General features: G+C 41.8%; 1 protein-coding gene across 1 annotated transcript in view; it reads left to right on the top strand.

Moving 5' to 3' along the window:
* Nucleotides 1-18,232, top strand: part of LOC126471549 (CDGSH iron-sulfur domain-containing protein 3, mitochondrial) — a 33,120-nt gene extending 14,888 nt beyond the window's left edge. Inside the window, exons 2-3 of the mRNA XM_050099776.1 lie at nucleotides 15,060-15,248; nucleotides 17,775-18,232. Coding sequence (XP_049955733.1) covers nucleotides 15,060-15,248; nucleotides 17,775-17,951 — 366 coding nt within the window. The 3' untranslated portion in view covers nucleotides 17,952-18,232. The remainder of the gene's footprint in view (nucleotides 1-15,059; nucleotides 15,249-17,774) is intronic.
* Nucleotides 18,233-18,548: the final 316 nt, after the last annotated feature.

The raw sequence follows: 18,548 nt of genomic DNA, 5'->3' as shown, positions 1-18,548 counted from the left end.
ATGTAACACGTCATTAATGCTACAACAGTCATACAGTCACTGACCCCTCCTCCCCTTACCACAGTCCTCCCTTTGTTAACTGCATTGAAAATTTCACATCTGTTAGATGCCAGAAGATCTAAGGCATTGCCCTCGACAGTCAAGTTTCCAAGCAGTTCAAAGTAATTTTTAGAGAAGAATATCTCATAAATTCATGTTTATGGCACCTTCTCTTTTCATGAGGCTCCCGTTTTATAATTGGTCAAGCTTAAGCCTCTCCTTATCACACTATGATCAGGAAATTTATGTACAAAATTCTCAAAAGTTTTCCTCTAAGCACTGACACTTGGAAGTTCCATTCTTGGTACCAAACCTCTGTAAATGTTTCTCATTGTAGCCATGAGTCTGTAGAAAGTGTTGTAGGTGACTTACAGTACAGCTGGTCATCCTTCCCACTCAAGACTGCAAAAGTTAAGTAAACCAAACAATGGAAAATCCAGGATGGAATGTAATAGTATTATGAGAAGGAAAGTTGCTACTTACCTTACAGCAGAGATGCTGAGTCGCAAATAGGCACAATAAAAAGACTCTCACAATTGTAGCTTTTGGCCGTTAAGGCCTTCGTCAGCAATAGACAGACATACACGCATGCACGTGCACACGCACACTGCAGTCTCAATGAAACCACGCTTTGTGTGGTGTTGGTGTTGTTGATGTTGACGAAGCCCTTAATGGCTGAAAGCCGTAATTGTGAGAGTCTTTTTGTTGTGCCTGTCTGGGGCTCAACATCTCCACTATATGCTGAGTAGCAACTTTCCTGCTCATAATAAAGTTAAGTTAACCCTTTCCTGGATCACCTTAATGGATCGGTGTGCAGGACTTCCTGGTACCAGTTCTCCGTAAATTCTCGTTGATGTAGTTCCTGAAAGCAGTTCTTTTAGCATACTGGATTTGTTTGGAGATGCAAGTAGGCTCTGTATGGCTATAATTTGGGACTGTGGGTTGTTAACCTATTTGAAATAAATCCCGGGATGCCATTATGGTGCTTTTATTACTGAACACTTTAAAACCGTGTGCAATTAAATAATTGAAACATTTCCTCACAAAAGTTACTAAAGACAGAATGTGGTCAAGATGATGAATACAGAGAACATACTCAGCTTATAACCTATTGCCAACTGATGAGAGTGGAGTGCAACAGAAATGTTGTGCATACTTTGTATAGCTTCATAGCTATTCATATCTGATTAGTTGTTGGATAATTTTCACATGTCTCCAGATTTAATGGGTTTACTGCATAGTGGTGTTGTAGTACTAAAGCTTTAATGACAATTAGGCTGCTCCCAGTATTTACTCTGCCCAAAGGGAACTGTAATTATTAACTATTTATTAAATAAGTCTTAGATTTCATACCTGAGTATTAGTGAGTCCCTGATGTATAGATTGCCAGGCAAGATTCTTTCTCATGGCTCACTTATGTCTCCTCACTTCACTGACACACTATTGTGGCCTGTGGTACATCCACTACCAATGCCTGCTTGGGAAATAGTTTTTCACTCGGTGCTGATGTATTCTGCAGTGCTGCTTAAGGGAGTGAATTACTACTGCTAACTGTAGCATCCTAATGAAATGTAAAATTTAGAAAATAAAATGCTGCAAAAAAAGAGGAACTTGTTCATTCTTCTTTTTTTTATGCAGGAAACAAGCATCTATCCTAAGCTTCAAAAACAAATATAGAATTTCATTGTGAACTGTCCTAAACACATGTTTTACATTAAATGATCTCGTGGGAGATTTGCCGTAAATAAACAAATATTACAGATGTATAGAAATACATCAAAGACATATTATTAGTCAACCACAATATTATTGCACTTGGGAGTGAGGGTGCTTCTGTCGGCTCATGTGTTTATCTGTGCACTTGAAGCCGATCAGAATGTGCTCTGTTGTTTTAATGACTGAACAACTTGCTCTTGAAGCTATTCAGATTTCCACGTGTGTGTGTGTGGGGGGGTATAACAGTGGGAAAAACTGATTTAGTTTTTTTTTGTGTACCGTAATGTCGTCACATGTTTCTGATAATGGGCACGAGAGACCAAGTGCAATAATATCATGGTAGGGTAGCAATTTCATTTCGTGTTCTTCCCCCCCCCCCCCCCCCCCCCCCCCCCTCCGGATTACTACGATATTCAGATCATATTTACCATGCTCTTAGTATTAATATTCATTACTATTTTTTTATTTTATAAGGCAACAAACACCAAAAGGTTAACATAGAAGACTCCATATTTCAGAACCCTCTTTTAAAACAATAAACACTTACCAAATAAACTGCTTCTCTCCTGCAGTATGAAACTATGTAATTATTTGTAAGAAAGACCTTCTCAAATTGTACATTAAACAAATATTTAAAATATTCTTGGAAAGTAAAGTTTTGATAGTAATCATCACTTTTTACATTACTCTCAATATACAAAATAAACATGTCATTCACTTTTCTGTGTGGCTTGGTTACTGTCTTATAGAAATCCATTTGAGCTCTCTCTGTTGTTTTATTATTTCATTAACAGAAGATATTATTTGTTATACTTTTGCATGCAACTCATTGCCATTTAAACCATACACATGAGATATTTGCTTTTCTCTTAACTTTGTTGTGGTTCATGGCCTCCACTATCTTTTTCATGGGTCACACACTATTTGATAGTTGTTATTTTAGAGCACATATTACTGTTCATTCAAACCACTTATCACTCATTTTTTGAATATAGTAATCCTTGGTGTTGTGGATCTGTTATGCTACAGGTTTGGCAGTCATCATCATGCAGTTTGCAATCACTTTTTTTAAGACCTTCAGGACAGGGATAGGGAACTGAAGGCAACCTTTGGAGCAGGCCAGACTCCAACACAATAATTTGGAAGTGGATGGCGTCTGAGCACTGCAATACATTGTTTATTTAACAACTATATGAATGCAACACATTTCAATGAGATACTCGTGAACTCTGTGCCGAAGCCCCTTTGTAATGTTACAGATATAATAAAGGAAAAGTCAGGAAAATTTGGACTTACTGTATTAACACAATGTTTAACAAACTCTAATAATTAAATACTTAGACCAAAGTCTTTGACTAAACTTGAGTTAATCAAAAAACATTTCACATCATCATTACAAATGAAAAGCGAGCATCATTAAAATTTGAAACTGGAGCAAATACTATTAACCTTGAAATTAGTCCGCAGAGCAAGTGTAGCTCCCATTTCAACTTAATCCAGACCTCAGACTCTGTCCCTTCTTTTGAATTTGTTTCACAGTAAAAATATGAAGAAACACACAGAATTAATAAACCTTAGCCTGTTTTTTTTTTTTTAATCATACAATCAACTAACCATTAAAACTTCTAAATCGGCAATCTAATAAACAACTAAGGGGATGTCGCTCTTTTTTTTAATGCAGAGTCCACATCAAGCTAGGCATTGGACACTGTCCTATTTTACAATGGATAACCACAGCAAGTAGAAAGCACCGAATAGATTAAGCTGCTATCGGTTAGGTTAAACAAGTAATGAATTTTAATGAGTGTCACCTAGTGGGAACTTGCCAGCTTCCAAACAGATTTAACAAACGGTGGATTAAGCACAATGGTTGGCAACTGGAGGGAATCAAAACATGGTACAGAATGGTCTTTACCAACCCATCACTGAGTACATACATACATTGATAGCTGTCTTGGAGCTGGGCAAGGACTTGAAGCATCCCGAAGGTAAATTTCTGTAGCACCAACAGACTACAAGGACCTCACCGCTATGTAAGCCCGCAGGACTTAAACCATGCTTGTTCTCTCACACAAACTAAATTTGCACAGTATTCTACAACATGAAAGACAGATTGAAAGATCATGCAATCTTATTATTCTCTGAGTGCACCTCAAGACAGCTGCCTCAAATAATTGCCACTAATAGTTCCATCATGCATTCATGGCACTCGTGTCCCTTTTAAAAACCACACACTTGAGTGCATGCAGTCTTGGAGAATCACAAGGAACCTCCACGTAAATACAGTTGGGCAGCAGCCACCGGCAAAGACAGAGCAGCAACAAGGAAGTAAGTGCTTTTGTGACATTTTAAGAGGTCCTAACCAGGAGCAAATTATACAGTGTCATCTGTGTGCTTTGGTAGTTCAGTTTTGGAATTTCTGTGTGTTAATTTAATATCTAATAGACACAGTTGTCGCGTTTTCATTTGTGTCAGAAAGTAAACCGATTTTCCGACATATTACAAGTGCCTAATCGGAAGCGAATTATTTAGACGCACTTCTTGTGTTTTCGGCAGTGTCTGCAGTAGAGTTCCTTAGTGAGTGTCAGTAGTCCTTTGTTTGTCTGTGTAGTCTACTTTACCACAGTCTTTAATATGGATAGGAACTGTGACCATTGGGTGCAGATGCGAACAGAGTTTCCAATACTTCATGCTCAGCTCCAGGCTGTGTTGGCTTTGGTTATACAGACTGATGCTGCAGTGGATGGGTGTCACTGTTGTGTGCTGGCTGAGGGGATCCAACGGGCATCCAGCATGACCCAGGAGTCTGCCAATTGGTCCGTACCAGTGACCAGCCCAGTCACTGCTCACCTATGGTCAAGTGGTAGTTTGCCTGCAAAAGACTTCCCAGTGCAGTGTGCCGGATTACGGGGTCCCTTAGGGGCATGGCTGCCAAGAAGGGGAAGAAAGCCAGTGTGCACTCAGTGTTCATACCTTGTGGAATCATTCCAGATGCCATGAAGAGTACAGGGTGGAGCCAACTGCAGGTGGTGGCTCACGTCAGTACCAATGATGTGTGTCGGTTTGGATCAGTAGTAGTCCTCTCTGGTTTCGAGCTGCTATCAGAAGTCGTAAAGGCTGCCAGTCTCGCTTACGAGATGAAAGCAGAGCTCACCATTTGCAGCATAGTACACAGAACTGACTGGGAACTCTGGTACAAAACTGAGTGGAGGGTCTGAATCAGAGGCTCAGATGGTTCTGTGACTGTGTAGGCTGCAGATTCGTCGACTTGCGCCATAAGGTGGTGGGGTTTCGGTTTCTGTTAGATAGGTCAGGAGTCCATTACATGCAGGAAGGCGGTACACAGGTAGAAGGGGCTGTGTCGCGTGGACTGGGTGGTTTTTTTAGGTTAGAGGGTCTCTGGGAACACACAAAGAAGCATTCCAAAATTCCTGCACCAAAGAAGATGAAATAAATATTCCAGAATACAAATCAAGAACATCTATCAACAAGAGTAACTTGGAAGTAGATATCCTCAAAGTAGTGAAGAAACTTGAATCTCTTAATAGCAGCAAGTCTTACAGTCCAGAATGTACACCAGTTAGGTTCCTTTTAGAGTATGCTGAAGCAATAGCGCCGTACTTAACAATCATATCCAACCACTCATTCAATGAAAGATCCGTACCCAAAGACTGGAAAGTTGCACCGGTCACACCAATATTCAAGAAAGGTTAGGAGTAATCCACAAAATTACAGCCCCATATCATTAACATTGATATGCAGCAGGATTTTGGAGCCTATATTATGTTCAAAGACAATGAATTACCTCGAAGAGAATGGTCTATTGACACACAGTCACCACAATTTAGAAACCATTGTTCTTGTGAAACACAACTACCTCTTTACACACACAAAGTGTTGAGTGATATGGACAAAGGATTCCATATTGATTCTGTATTTGTAGATTTCAAGAATGCTTTTGACACCATATCTCACAAGCAGCATGTAATCAAAATTGTGTGCTTAAGGAATACCGTCTCAGTTATGCGACTGGATTCTTGACTTCCTGTCAGAGCAGTCACAGTTCATAGTAATTGATGGAAAGTCAATGAGTAAAACAGAAGTAATTTATGGCATTCCCCAAGGTAGTGTTAAAGGCCCTCTGCTGTTTCTTATTTATATAAACAATTTAGGAGACAATCTGAGCAGCCATCTTAGGTTGTTTGCAGATGATGCTGTCTTTTATCATCTAGTAAAGCCATCAGAAGATCAAAACAAATCGCAAAAAGATTTAGACATATCTGCATTGTGCGTAAATTGGCAGTTGACCCAAAATAAGGAAAAGTGTAAGATCATGCATGAGTGTGCTAAAAGGAATCCATTAAATTTCATTTGCACGATAAATCAGTCAAATCTACTGGCCGTAAATTCAACTAAATACCTAGGCATTACAATTATGAACAACTTAAATTGGAAAGAACGCATAGAAAATGTAATGAGAAAGGCATTCCAAAGACTGTGCTTTAGCAGGAGAACACGTGGAAAATGTAACAGATTTAGTAGAGAGACTGCCTACACTAGGCAGTGCGGTATGGGATCCTTACCAGATAGGATTAACAGAGTACATCGAGAAAGTTCAAAGAAAGGCAGCATGTTTTGTATTATGAAGAAATAGGGGTGAGTGTATCATCGATACAGAACTTGGGATGGACATCATTAAAACAAAGGCATTTATCGTTGGTGGTGGGATCTTCTGATGAAATTTAAATCACCAAGTTCCTCCTCCAAATGCAAAAATATTTTGCCAGTGCCAACCTACATCAGGATAAATGATCATCATCATAAAATAAGTGAGATCAGAGCTCTGTGCTGTTCAGAGTGGAAAAACAGAGAATTATTGTGGTTTGATGAAGTTTCTGATGGGCACTTAAGTGTAATTTACAAAGTATCAATGTAGGTGTAGCCCAACTGTCAGTAACCCAAAGAGCCTCAGCAGACACATTGAACAAATAGGCTCACTGAAATCAGAAAGATTTGCAGTGCACAAGTCCACAGATGCAGCTTGTCACTTCACTCCCAAACAATTCGGCACACTGTCAGCCCATTCCAGAACTGCTGCCTACTTGACAACACGAGCCCAGCAATCCACCACGCAACCTCAGTGACACCAAAATGCTTGCTGCAGAGCTTAGTATCAACACTCCATTTATGCTGTGACCGACTTTGCTTGCTCAATCTGCAAATGCGTACATCTACACCTATGTAGATACTCTGCAAGCCACTGTGCCAATGTATGGCACATGGCAGAGGGTACCCTGTACCACTACTGGTCATTTCCTTTCCTGTTCCACTCACAAATAGAGTGAGGGAAAAACAACTGTCTGTGTGTCCATATGGGCCATAATTTCTTATATCTTATCTTCGTAGTCCTTACTTGCTATGTATGTTGGCTTAAGAACTTTCCGCATCAGTGCACTTGCATACCCAGTGGCAGGAGACTAAAATTTCTGTGTGAGCAATGTGCTGCTGACAAGTATTCATATGGCCATGTCATCTTCCTTTATTGGCTTTATTGCCCAAGTGGGACACAGGTGTTTTTCAAATTCCCAAATAATCAGTTAAGAAGCTTACTTCTTTAGATACAAAACAATTTTCATTAGTTAATCAGTTGCATAATAATAACAACAGTCCATCCCGTGACAACATTATTAGTGATAAGTTATGTTTGCAAAACACCTCATGTATATACATCGCTATAACATTCCTTTGTATATTGGTCTTAACAGCTGGCTGGCAGCACCTGGAAGGTCATTAACACTGAACTGCACATGTCTTTGGCTCTTTAAATGCCTTGCTGACTTCGCATTCCTCCTGACTCATCATCCACAACGAGCTTATGCAACTTGTGCTGCATCATATATGTAAACATTATTTGTCTCCTGCTAATCACATCTCATTACTCTACTATGTGCATATAATTCTATAAATATCCTGTCGTTTCAGTAATTCATTAATTTTTCGCAAAAGAGGCACTTTCTCCAGTGTCTGGCATTCATACTTGTCATAACCAAAGGTTACCATCGTACTTTGTTGCACCTACTATATTATACACACCTTTCACTGATTGGATTGCAGGACATGACACTTGACCTCTTTTCGATGGGACACTTTACTCACCACCTGTGGGCCCTTAAAAATTTCTTAAAATTTCTTTACCTCAGTGTTAATTTGAGATGATTTTCTGTGATCATAAAGTGGTTACGGCATCGATGATTTCAGCCGTAAATAGAAATATTAAAAAAGGTAGGAAGATTTTTCTGTTTAGCAAAAGTGACAAAAAGCAGATTACAGAGTACCTGAGGGCTCAACACAAAAGTTTTGTCTCAGGTACAGATAGTGTTGAGGATCAGTGGACAAAGTTCAAAACCATCGTACAATATGCGTTAGATGAGTATGTGCCAAGCAAGATCGTAAGAGATGGAAAAGAGCCACCGTGGTACAACAACCGAGTTAGAAAACTGCTGCGGAAGCAAAGGGAACTTCACAGCAAACACAAACATAGCCAAAGCCTTGCAGACAAACAAAAATTACGCGAAGCATAATGTAATGTGAGGAGGGCTATGCGAGAGGCGTTCAATGAATTCGAAAGTAATGTTCTATGTACTGACTTGGCAGAAAATCCTAAGAAATTCTGGTCTTATGTCAAAGCCGTAGGTGGATCAAAACAAAATGTCCAGACACTCTGTGACCAAAATGGTACAGAAACAGAGGATGACAGACTAAAGGCCGAAATACTAAATGTCTTTTTCCAAAGCTGTTTCACAGAGGAAGACTGCACTGTAGTTCCTTCTCTAGATTGTCGCACAGATGACAAAATGGTAGATATCGAAATAGACAACAGAGGCATAGAGAAACAATTACAATCGCTCAAAAGAGGGAAGGCCGCTGGACCTGATGGGATACCAGTTCGATTTTACACAGAGTACGCGAAGGAACTTGCCCCCCTTCTTGCAGCGGTGTACCGTAGGTCTCTAGAAGAGCGTAGCGTTCCAAAGCACTGGAAAATGGCACAGGTCATCCCCGTTTTCAAGAAGGGGCGTCGAACAGATGTGCAGAACTATAGACCTATATCTCTAACGTCTATCAGTTGTAGGATTTTGGAACACGTATTATGTTCGAGTATAATGACTTTTCTGGAGACTAGAAATCTACTCTGTAGGAATCAGCATGGGTTTCGAGAAAGACGGTCGTGTGAAACCCAGCTCACGCTATTCGTCCACAAGACTTAGAGGGCCATAGGCACGGGTTCCCAGGTAGATGCCGTGTTTCTTGACTTCCGCAAGGCGTTTGATACAGTTCTCCACAGTCGCTTAATGAACAAAGTAAGAGCATACGGACTATCAGACCAATTGTGTGATTGGATTGAGGAGTTCCTAGATAACAGAACGCAGCATGTCATTCCCAATGGAGAGAAGTCTTCTGAAGTAAGAGTGATTTCAGGTGTGCCACAGGGGAGTGTCATGGGACCGTTGCTGTTCACAATATACATAAATGACCTGGTGGATGACATCGGAAGTTCACTGAGGCTTTTTGCAGATGATGCTGTGGTGTATTGAGAGGTTGTAACAATGGAAAATTGTACTGAAATGCAGGAGGATCTGCAGCAAATTGACGCGTGGTGCAGGGAATGGCAATTGAATCTCAATGTAGACAAGTGTAATGTGCTGCGAATACATAGAAAGATAGATCCCTTATCATTTAGCTACAAAATAGCAGGTCAGCAACTGGAAGCAGTTAATTCCATAAATTATCTGGGAGTAGGCATTAGGAGTGATTTAAAATGGAATGACGATATAAAGTTGATCGTCGGTAAAGCAAATGCCAGACTGAGATTCATTGGAAGAATCCTAAGGAAATGCAATCCGAAAACAAAGGAAGTAGGTTACAGTACACTCGTTCGCCCACTGCTTGAATGCTGCTCAGCGGTGTGGGATCCGTACCAGATTAGGGTTGATAGAAGAGATAGAGAATATCCAACGGAGAGCAGCGCGCTTCGTTACAGGATCATTTAGTAATTGCGAAAGCGTTACGGAGATGATTGATAAACTCCAGTGGAAGACTCTACAGGAGAGACGCTCAGTAGCTCGGTACGGGCTTTTGTTAAAGTTTCGAGAACATACCTTCACCGAAGAGTCCAGCAGTATATTGTTCCCTCCTACGTATATCTCGCGAAGAGACCATGAGGATAAAATCAGAGAGATTAGAGCCAACACAGAAGCATACCGACAATCCTTCTTTCCACGAACAATACGAGACTGGAATAGAAGGGAGAACTGATAGAGGTACTCAGGGTACCCTCTGCCACACACCGTCAGGTGGCTTGCGGAGTATGGATGTAGATCAGCCCAGTATTTCCTACCACATAATCTTTTGGAATGATTTTCTTATCATACTTTGCTGTTCAAGATTGTCCTTTTTCTACCAACTTTTCTAAGGCTAATTTCTGTTTCTCTTCCAAACTTGAATCCCTTCTCTTTGGGGATTTTAGTGAGTGCTCAATCAGTTTGATTTTTTACCTGTAAGCACTTCATATGGTGATACTTTTGTTGAGTATGGTAGTTCATAATTTCCTCAAAATCTTTTGTATTAAGTCCCCTATACACCTAACCTGTAGTCTGTCCTTACAAAGCTTGTACATGAACTGAGTACCATCATCACTGAGGACTTTTTTAGGCTTACCTGCCATGTATACATACTCTTTTCTCAGCGTACTGGCTACTGCCCTTCCAGTACATTTCCTTAATAAGGAATTTTGAAAAAAAAAAACACCATTATGACTAAAACACATTTAAAGTCTCCTCTGGTTGTTGGGAGTAGCCAGAATGTCGGCTGCTGCTAATTCGCCCGCTTCTTTGGGTATAATACACTCATGTTCAGAAGAAAATAGAACACCCTGAATGACTTGAGATAGTACATTCGTATTCACAGGATATGTAGATTAGTATGTTCTGCAGAAATGATTAGCAATTGAAACATGTCAGCCTGTGGGTTCAAAATAAACATCGATATTGCAGCACAACACCACATACCGGTAAAATGTACCTGCAGCTCTTATTGGAAACCAAATGTAAATGATCAGTGTGACCTAAGCAGATGTGCTGGATCCCTCTGAGACATACGCCTGAACCGTACCGTCAAATCAGTGAGTTTGAAAGAGGGCATATTATTGGCATGAGGGAATGTAATGCATCCATCCAGGAAATTACTGCTAGTGTGAGACAAAATGCTTCAGCAGTGCAGAATGCTTCATGGAAGGCCATAGAATCTGATAAGATGGGTCAGATCACACCACCACCACAACCCACCTCCCTCTCCCCCAATGCTCACCCTGACCTCCCTCTCCCCTGGCGCCCCCCCCCCACCTCCCTCTACCCCAGCGCCCCCCCCCCCCACCTCCCTCTACCCCAGCGCCCCCCCCACCTCCCTCTACCCCAGCGCCCCCCCCCCACCTCCCTCTACCCCGGCGCCCCCCCCCCACCTTCCTCTCCCCGGCGCCCCCCCCCCCCCACCTCCCTCTCCCCGGCGCCCCCCCCACCTCCCTCTCCCCGGCGCCCCCCCCACCTCCCTCTCCCCGGCGCCCCCCCCACCTCCCTCTCCCCGGCGCCCCCCCCCACCCCTCTCCCCGGCGCCCCCCCCACCCCTCTCCCCGGCGCCCCCCCCCCCACCTCCCTCTCCCCGGCGCCCCCCCCACCCCTCTCCCCGGCGCCCCCCCCCCACCTCCCTCTCCCCGGCGCCCCCCCCCACCCCTCTCCCCGGCGCCCCCCCCCCCACCTCCCTCTCCCCGGCGCCCCCCCCACCTCCCTCTCCCCCGGTGCCCCCCCCCCCACCTCCCTCTCCCCCGGTGCCCCCCCCCACCTCCCTCTCTCCTGGCACCCTCCACCACCTCCCTCTCTCCTGGCACCCCCCACCACCTCCCTCTCTCCTGGCACCCCCCACCATCTCCCTCTCTCCTGGCACCCCCCACCACCTCCCTCTCTCCTGGCACCCCCCACCACCTCCCTCTCTCCTGGCACCCCCCATCACCTCCCTCTCTCCTGGCACCCCCCACCACCTCCCCCTCTGCTGGCACCTCCCACCACCTCCCCCTCTGCTGGCACCTCCCACCACCTCCCCCTCTGCTGGCACCTCCCACCACCTCCCCCTCTGCTGGCACCTCCCCCTCTCCTGGCACCTCCCACCACCTCCCCCTCTCCTGGCACCTCCCACCACCTCCCCCTCTCCTGGCACCTCCCACCACCTCCCCCTCTCCTGGCACCTCCCACCACCTCCCCCTCTCCTGGCACCTCCCACCACCTCCCCCTCTCCTGGCACCCCCCCCCCCACCTCCCTCTCTCCCCCGGCAGCCCCCCCCCCACCTCCCTCTCTCCCCCGGCAGCCCCCCCCCACCTCCCTCTCTCCCCCGGCAGCCCCCTCCCACCTCCCTCTCTCCCCCGGCAGCCCCCTCCCACCTCCCTCTCTCCCCCGGCAGCCCCCTCCCACCTCCCTCTCTCCCCCGGCAGCCCCCTCCCACCTCCCTCTCTCCCCCGGCAGCCCCCTCCCACCTCCCTCTCTCCCCCGGCAGCCCCCTCCCACCTCCCTCTCTCCCCCGGCAGCCCCCTCCCACCTCCCTCTCTCCCCCGGCAGCCCCCTCCCACCTCCCTCTCTCCCCCGGCAGCCCCCTCCCACCTCCCTCTCTCCCCCGGCAGCCCCCTCCCACCTCCCTCTCTCCCCCGGCAGCCCCCTCCCACCTCCCTCTCTCCCCCGGCAGCCCCCTCCCACCTCCCTCTCTCCCCCGGCAGCCCACTCCCACCTCCCTCTCTCCCCCGGCAGCCCACTCCCACCTTCCTCTCTCCCCCAGTGCTACAAACTCCGACTTCTCTTTTTTAGTAAGTTTCAGTATAGACATTCTGTTTACACAACTATTTTTTGTTGTGTTCATTGTAACTCTAGGAGAGGATATCATACAGGTCTTCAAACATGTGCTCACCTTGATCTGTTTTTTATTCAACAACCAACATTTTGAAAAACACTGATAGTGTTGCTGTGGATAGCCCTCTGTCCCCCAGAGTACCTAACATTTTTGTAGAAGACTTCAAGGATGAAGCACTCAGCACTTCTAAAACCAACTTTTTTGGAGGTATGTACATGACAACTTCCTCCAATTTTCACTTCGGGAATGGAAAAAATTTTTGATGTCCCTTTCCTGGATGTCATGGGTCACAATATGCATCAGAAACCAACAAACACTGACCTTGGTTTATGTGTATCATCCCAACGCAGTGATATATTACAATCAATCATCATCACATCTTAGAACTCGACAGCAGAGCTTAGCCATCTCCGCTCCGTATTTGTCTAGAATTGGTACTCCGAGAAGCAGATACACCACTCATTTCTACCAGCAAGCATGAAACATAATGAGCAACTAGAATCTTTGGGAAACTTTTCTCAGTTGGTTTTTCTGCCCTATGTTGGTAGTGTCATTCAAGAATAGAAGACTCTTCATGAAACACCGTATAAACAATGTCCCTAAACTTCCAGTATGAATGCAATTGATGACATGTTTCATAAAAGACAGCCTTGGTCTGAGGAGACTAGGAATATATAAGATCCTGTATCGATGTTGGAAACTGTACAGTGCCCAGACTTCTAGCTCTATTAAAGACATGCATTGAACACAGAAATCACACTGGACTAGACTAGGTCAGTCATAAAAATATGCTTTCGCTGATCATTGTGTAGATGTGGTATAAAGCATGAACTGTATAGAGACAAAGATTCTTTTATCTACATCCACCTACAGGGATTCTGCCATGAAAGAAGTGGAAAAAATACGTATAGTAAATGATTTAATTAACAGAAAGCCATAATTTCAGTTTTCATTAGCAAGATGTCAGTCACAGAGAAACAAATTCAGCAAGGTCACACCAAAGTGTGCTGAAAACCAGGACATCTAGGCCAGACACCAACACCTTACCCACCCACATATCCAAAGGATTCACAGCTTGTTTCTCAGGAAGAAGGGAGGGGGGGGGGGGGGGGCGGCGGCAGGCTGTGGCAGTTGATGTGTCCTACAATTGCATTATAAACCTTGCCATCCTCCTGGCATCTGCAGTTTTCTAGCAAACCAACATATAAATTGGTGAGCCCACTACAGCCTATCAAGGTCATACCTGAAGTGACAAGCAACTGCCCCTTAAAATATTGTACAGGTTCCACAACAGCTTCCAGTGCAAAATCTGAACTTTTCAAGCTGTTATCATGTCATTTGTTCTGAGAAGGCATCAAGATGTATAAGAATAACAACCACTACAACAATAAAGAGGAAACCCTAAGGCTAAGTTGATGTTGGGATCCTGTTCTACAGAGAAAGCAGCACATAGGTAGCAAGTAGGAAGGCACTCTGGTAACAACCATGGAAAGGCTCTGGACAATATCACCATGAGAACATCACCTAACCATCTGACTCACTCTGTATTAAGCCACTAAACATGAGGAGTATCACTGTTAGTCTTCTGGGGAAAAAAACTGCTGCTCTCTCTCTCTCTCTCTCTCTCTCTCTCTCTCTCTCTCTCTCTCTCTCTCTCTCTCTCTGTCTGGCTGTGTGTGTGTTTTTACAAATTATCACCATGATTGTATTTTTGTTTTAGGCTTTGTAGGTATTCATCCTCTTTTTACATTTGGTATATCACCGGCTTAAAATGAAACTTCGTGTGTCAGAAAAGTTATGCGCGTTTTTCTGCCTTAATATGGTCGTCTATCAGTATACAGGATGTATATATGTTAATGTTCCCCTCTATTATATTAGTATACAGGATTTCTTTTATTTCCTCACTAGCTCATTACCTCTCATTGGTTTACAAATAATTGAGATATTATGTTTTCTAGCTAATAAAGCTATATAAATATTAAGGTTTTATTTTTTGTATACATAGTTTTCATACTAAGCCAATGATATATTTTTAGTTGTTAGGAAGTATTCTGTTACTAGAATTTATTATTTCTGACATTTAATCTGAATCAATTTATTTTTTTTCTTGATTTTTCAGAACACATCAAAATTTTATTCAAGTAGCTCATTACCTCTCATTGGTTTACAAATAATTGAGATATTATGTTTTCTAGCTAATAAAGCTATATAAATATTAAGGTTTTATTTTTTGTATACATAGTTTTCATACTAAGCCAATGATATATTTTTAGTTGTTAGGAAGTATTCTGTTACTAGAATTTATTATTTCTGACATTTAATCTGAATCAATTTATTTTTTTTCTTGATTTTTCAGAACACATCAAAATTTTATTCAAGTGGTCCAGACAAACCCTCAGTAGTTCCACAAAACCCACTAGCTGAAATACACGGTGCCTCATTGCAAAAACAGAATGGTGAGATATATGACAAGAAACCATTCAAAATGAAATGTGAAAAAGGAAAAACCTACATGTGGTGTCTGTGTGGGAGGAGTAAAAGTCAGGTGTGTTTGCAATAATATGCATGCACTTCATGCAGTTAATGTGTTGACATGAATAAAAGTTTATATAGCAGTCCTATACTCATAGTAATGATGTTATCCACTGCCTAAAAATTACTGAAAAAGTTTTTATATGGGAGGAGAGTAGTTCAACTCGTTACTCACCATCCTCATTTTATTATTATTATTTTATTATTAATTATTTTTACTTCACACAAGTCAAAGGATGGCTGGCTATTTTACCATTCATCTTCTTCAACTGAGATAGTGCACCAGCACCAAATATGCCAATTTCTGTGTTATGTTAAGTGGATGTCCATTATTTATGTGAAGGAATTTCTTAACGATTTGCCCCCCTCCCGGTTATGTGCGATTTACCGTATAGTTGGATAAAAATATGTAAAAATGATTTTTTTGTTTTAGACGGTGATTAAAACACTGTAATACTTTAATAAAACCTTGTTTATTTATTTAACATAATTATAAACGATTTATTTTAAACAAGCAACCCTGACTAGTATTGTAGTAGACAGAGGGACAAAAAGGCTTCACGAAAGCAGTACTGACCTTTTATTGGTATATACATTAAATGTCACTGAACCTTTACTTACTTTGCTGTTGAAAGGCAACATTGTTTGTACCTTCCTTTGAATGATATGATTATGTAGCTTTTCAGTCTCTTTATTTATGTGATCACTAAGAGTATTCTTGTTAGTGAACTTCAGCTTAGCTCACTTTCATAAACGATTAACCTTGTGCTAACACACATTTTTAGACTTGTCGGCATGCTGCTTAACATATGCATTGTAAAAGTTTTGGTACAAATTCACATTGAACACAGTAACATCGGCTTTATATACATTGCAGAATATCACGATTGACTCACCAACTGACTTGCAGAGATGTCGACTGGCACAGCAGAGAACTCCCTGAATCAAATCTTACACTTGTGCTACACTTCTTTTATACTGGGGAATCTCAGGCATACACACATGTAAAGAGTTCAGTTCAGAGAGGCAATAAAGGCTGGTGGGCATTTTAATATTGACTATGCTTGAGATTAATTTTTATATATAAATATATAATCTCTGAATTTATAAAATAACATGAGATTTTCGTTGTCTCCCATCCTTTTAAATGAGGTTTTGATGGACTCTCCCCCGCCCACCTTCATTTTGAGCTCATGTAATTAATGGACATCCCCTAAAGCTAAACATGCTGTTCAATATGGTACAGTCATGGGCTACATACTTGTAGTTTGATCATGGGGTAAGGCATATTTTTGTTAACACCGCTACAGTTAAATTCCAATGTTTGACTTAAACATACACAGCTGCCTTAGTCATAGCAGTTGGTTCATTTGAGGTGGACAATATTATTCTGCATCTTCGGTATTCAGACTGTCAGTAATTGTATAACTGGGTATTGTATGGAGTACAAGAATTAAATTTAATTTTTACTCAGACCCATTAGCTACACTGTGTGTCAATATAAAATGTACCCCCCAAGGTCTTGGGAAGCATTTAAAAGTCTGGGCTATAGAATATATTAAGTACATTGTTTGGTAGTACTCACCACTGGTTCACTCAGAAGTCAGGTTATGCAAAGTATGTAGTTCGTTCTGTTGTAATTTTGTTAGCATACTGCACATAGATATTCCCCACCTACTGTGTAGAGGTCAGTGTTTTACTGATTGATAGATCAGTTGCTATGGTATTCAGCTTTGTTTGTGCAAGACTGTATTTCTGTCCTAACTCACACAGTTTTCTGTATATGAAAGCAACTTTTTTCACAGTTTGGAGTCCACCCAGCCACGTTACTTTAAAGTGCATTCATCCTGGATTTAGTTGGTTGAATGAGGTAGAGGAAAAATTTGCATCTTGGCTACCAAAAGGAGAATAGTTAGTAATGTACAGTTTTTCAGACTGCTCGCCAGTGTCGTGGGTTAAATTCCAAAACTGGCCATAATGTTTCATGAAAGGAGAATAGATGTCACTCTTTATGAAGATTTTCTGACAAAGCAACAAGCTTGCTAGCACCGTTGGTAATATTTTAGACGACTGCCAGCACTGTTTTTGTCATATCCTTCTTCCAATAATTGGTATTCAGCTTCACTTGAGTATGCTGGTAGTTGTCAAAAGTTATATGTTTTACTCAAATTTTACATGAACAAAAATACCAATCATATTTTGTTCAAGGATGTTGTAAATACTGGGAAAACTTACAGCTTTTGGGAGTTATTGGTGCTGGAAGGAAAAATAGAATTATTTCTATGGTGTATTTTGATATCTATGTAGTTAGCGTGTGCAGTTTGAGGTGTAACAACTTGCAAAACTCCAGAAGCAGGATGAATGCTGTAAATAACATCTTTGATGTCTTTTTCGATGCCTCTATTAATTATTTTTGTAGCAGTAAACAAATAACAGTTCACTAGCTCTAGTTACTTTTGTGTACATTTTGTATGTGGAGATGACTTCCATTTCAGTATAAGAAAGCAGAGTTAGTCATATCTTGAACATTTCTTTGCAGCCTCTATGTGATGGGACTCATAAAAGTGCATACCTGAATACTAAGCTACGACCAGTTAAATTCCAAGTAACAGAGGATAAAGAATACTGGTTGTGTAATTGCAAGCAGACATCAAAGAGACCTTTCTGTGATGGAACTCACAAAAGACCAGAGATCCAGGCAGCTGTTAAATCATGATAGCGTGAAGGATGCTGTAGATAAAAATGTTTGTAGTTGTTTTTGTTATTTGTTTAAAATTTAATAATAAATTTTGTCTTGAGAAATAGCATACAATAATTATGCTGAAGGTCTTTACTTTTCTTGATTACCAAATTCTGGCGCACTGTACCTGTATGTCAGCCATAATGGTTCTGATTTTTAAAAAAATAGTTTATTTGCGTATGCTGTTTTTCATTAACTATTATTTACATTGTTTTGTAGTTAACTCTAGTAGTTAAAAAATTTATTTGTGGAAATTACATTGTGTCTGTCTTCTTTATTTTTAATCATCTGTCCTTCATTTAAATACAGAACAGATAGAACAGGGGAAAATAATATAAGATTATATATCAGAAGTATTCCTTGTTCCATCCTCTTTGTTCTCCCTTGCTTGAACAGGTTTTTCTCTTTACTTTTCCTGCATGAGATTCAGTGGAAAAGGATAATAGCTCTTTGATAACCTTAGTATTCCTTTTAACATTCCATTATTTTGTAACATACCTTTCACACTTTTGGGCAATCCACAGCTGTAATACATGGTACGAATTTGGATATGTATCTGATATCATGAAGGGA

This window comes from Schistocerca serialis, chromosome 3 (genome assembly GCF_023864345.2).
Source record: "Schistocerca serialis cubense isolate TAMUIC-IGC-003099 chromosome 3, iqSchSeri2.2, whole genome shotgun sequence".
Taxonomy (NCBI): Eukaryota; Metazoa; Arthropoda; class Insecta; order Orthoptera; family Acrididae; genus Schistocerca; species Schistocerca serialis.
This window is presented reverse-complemented; position numbering and strand designations above follow the sequence as displayed.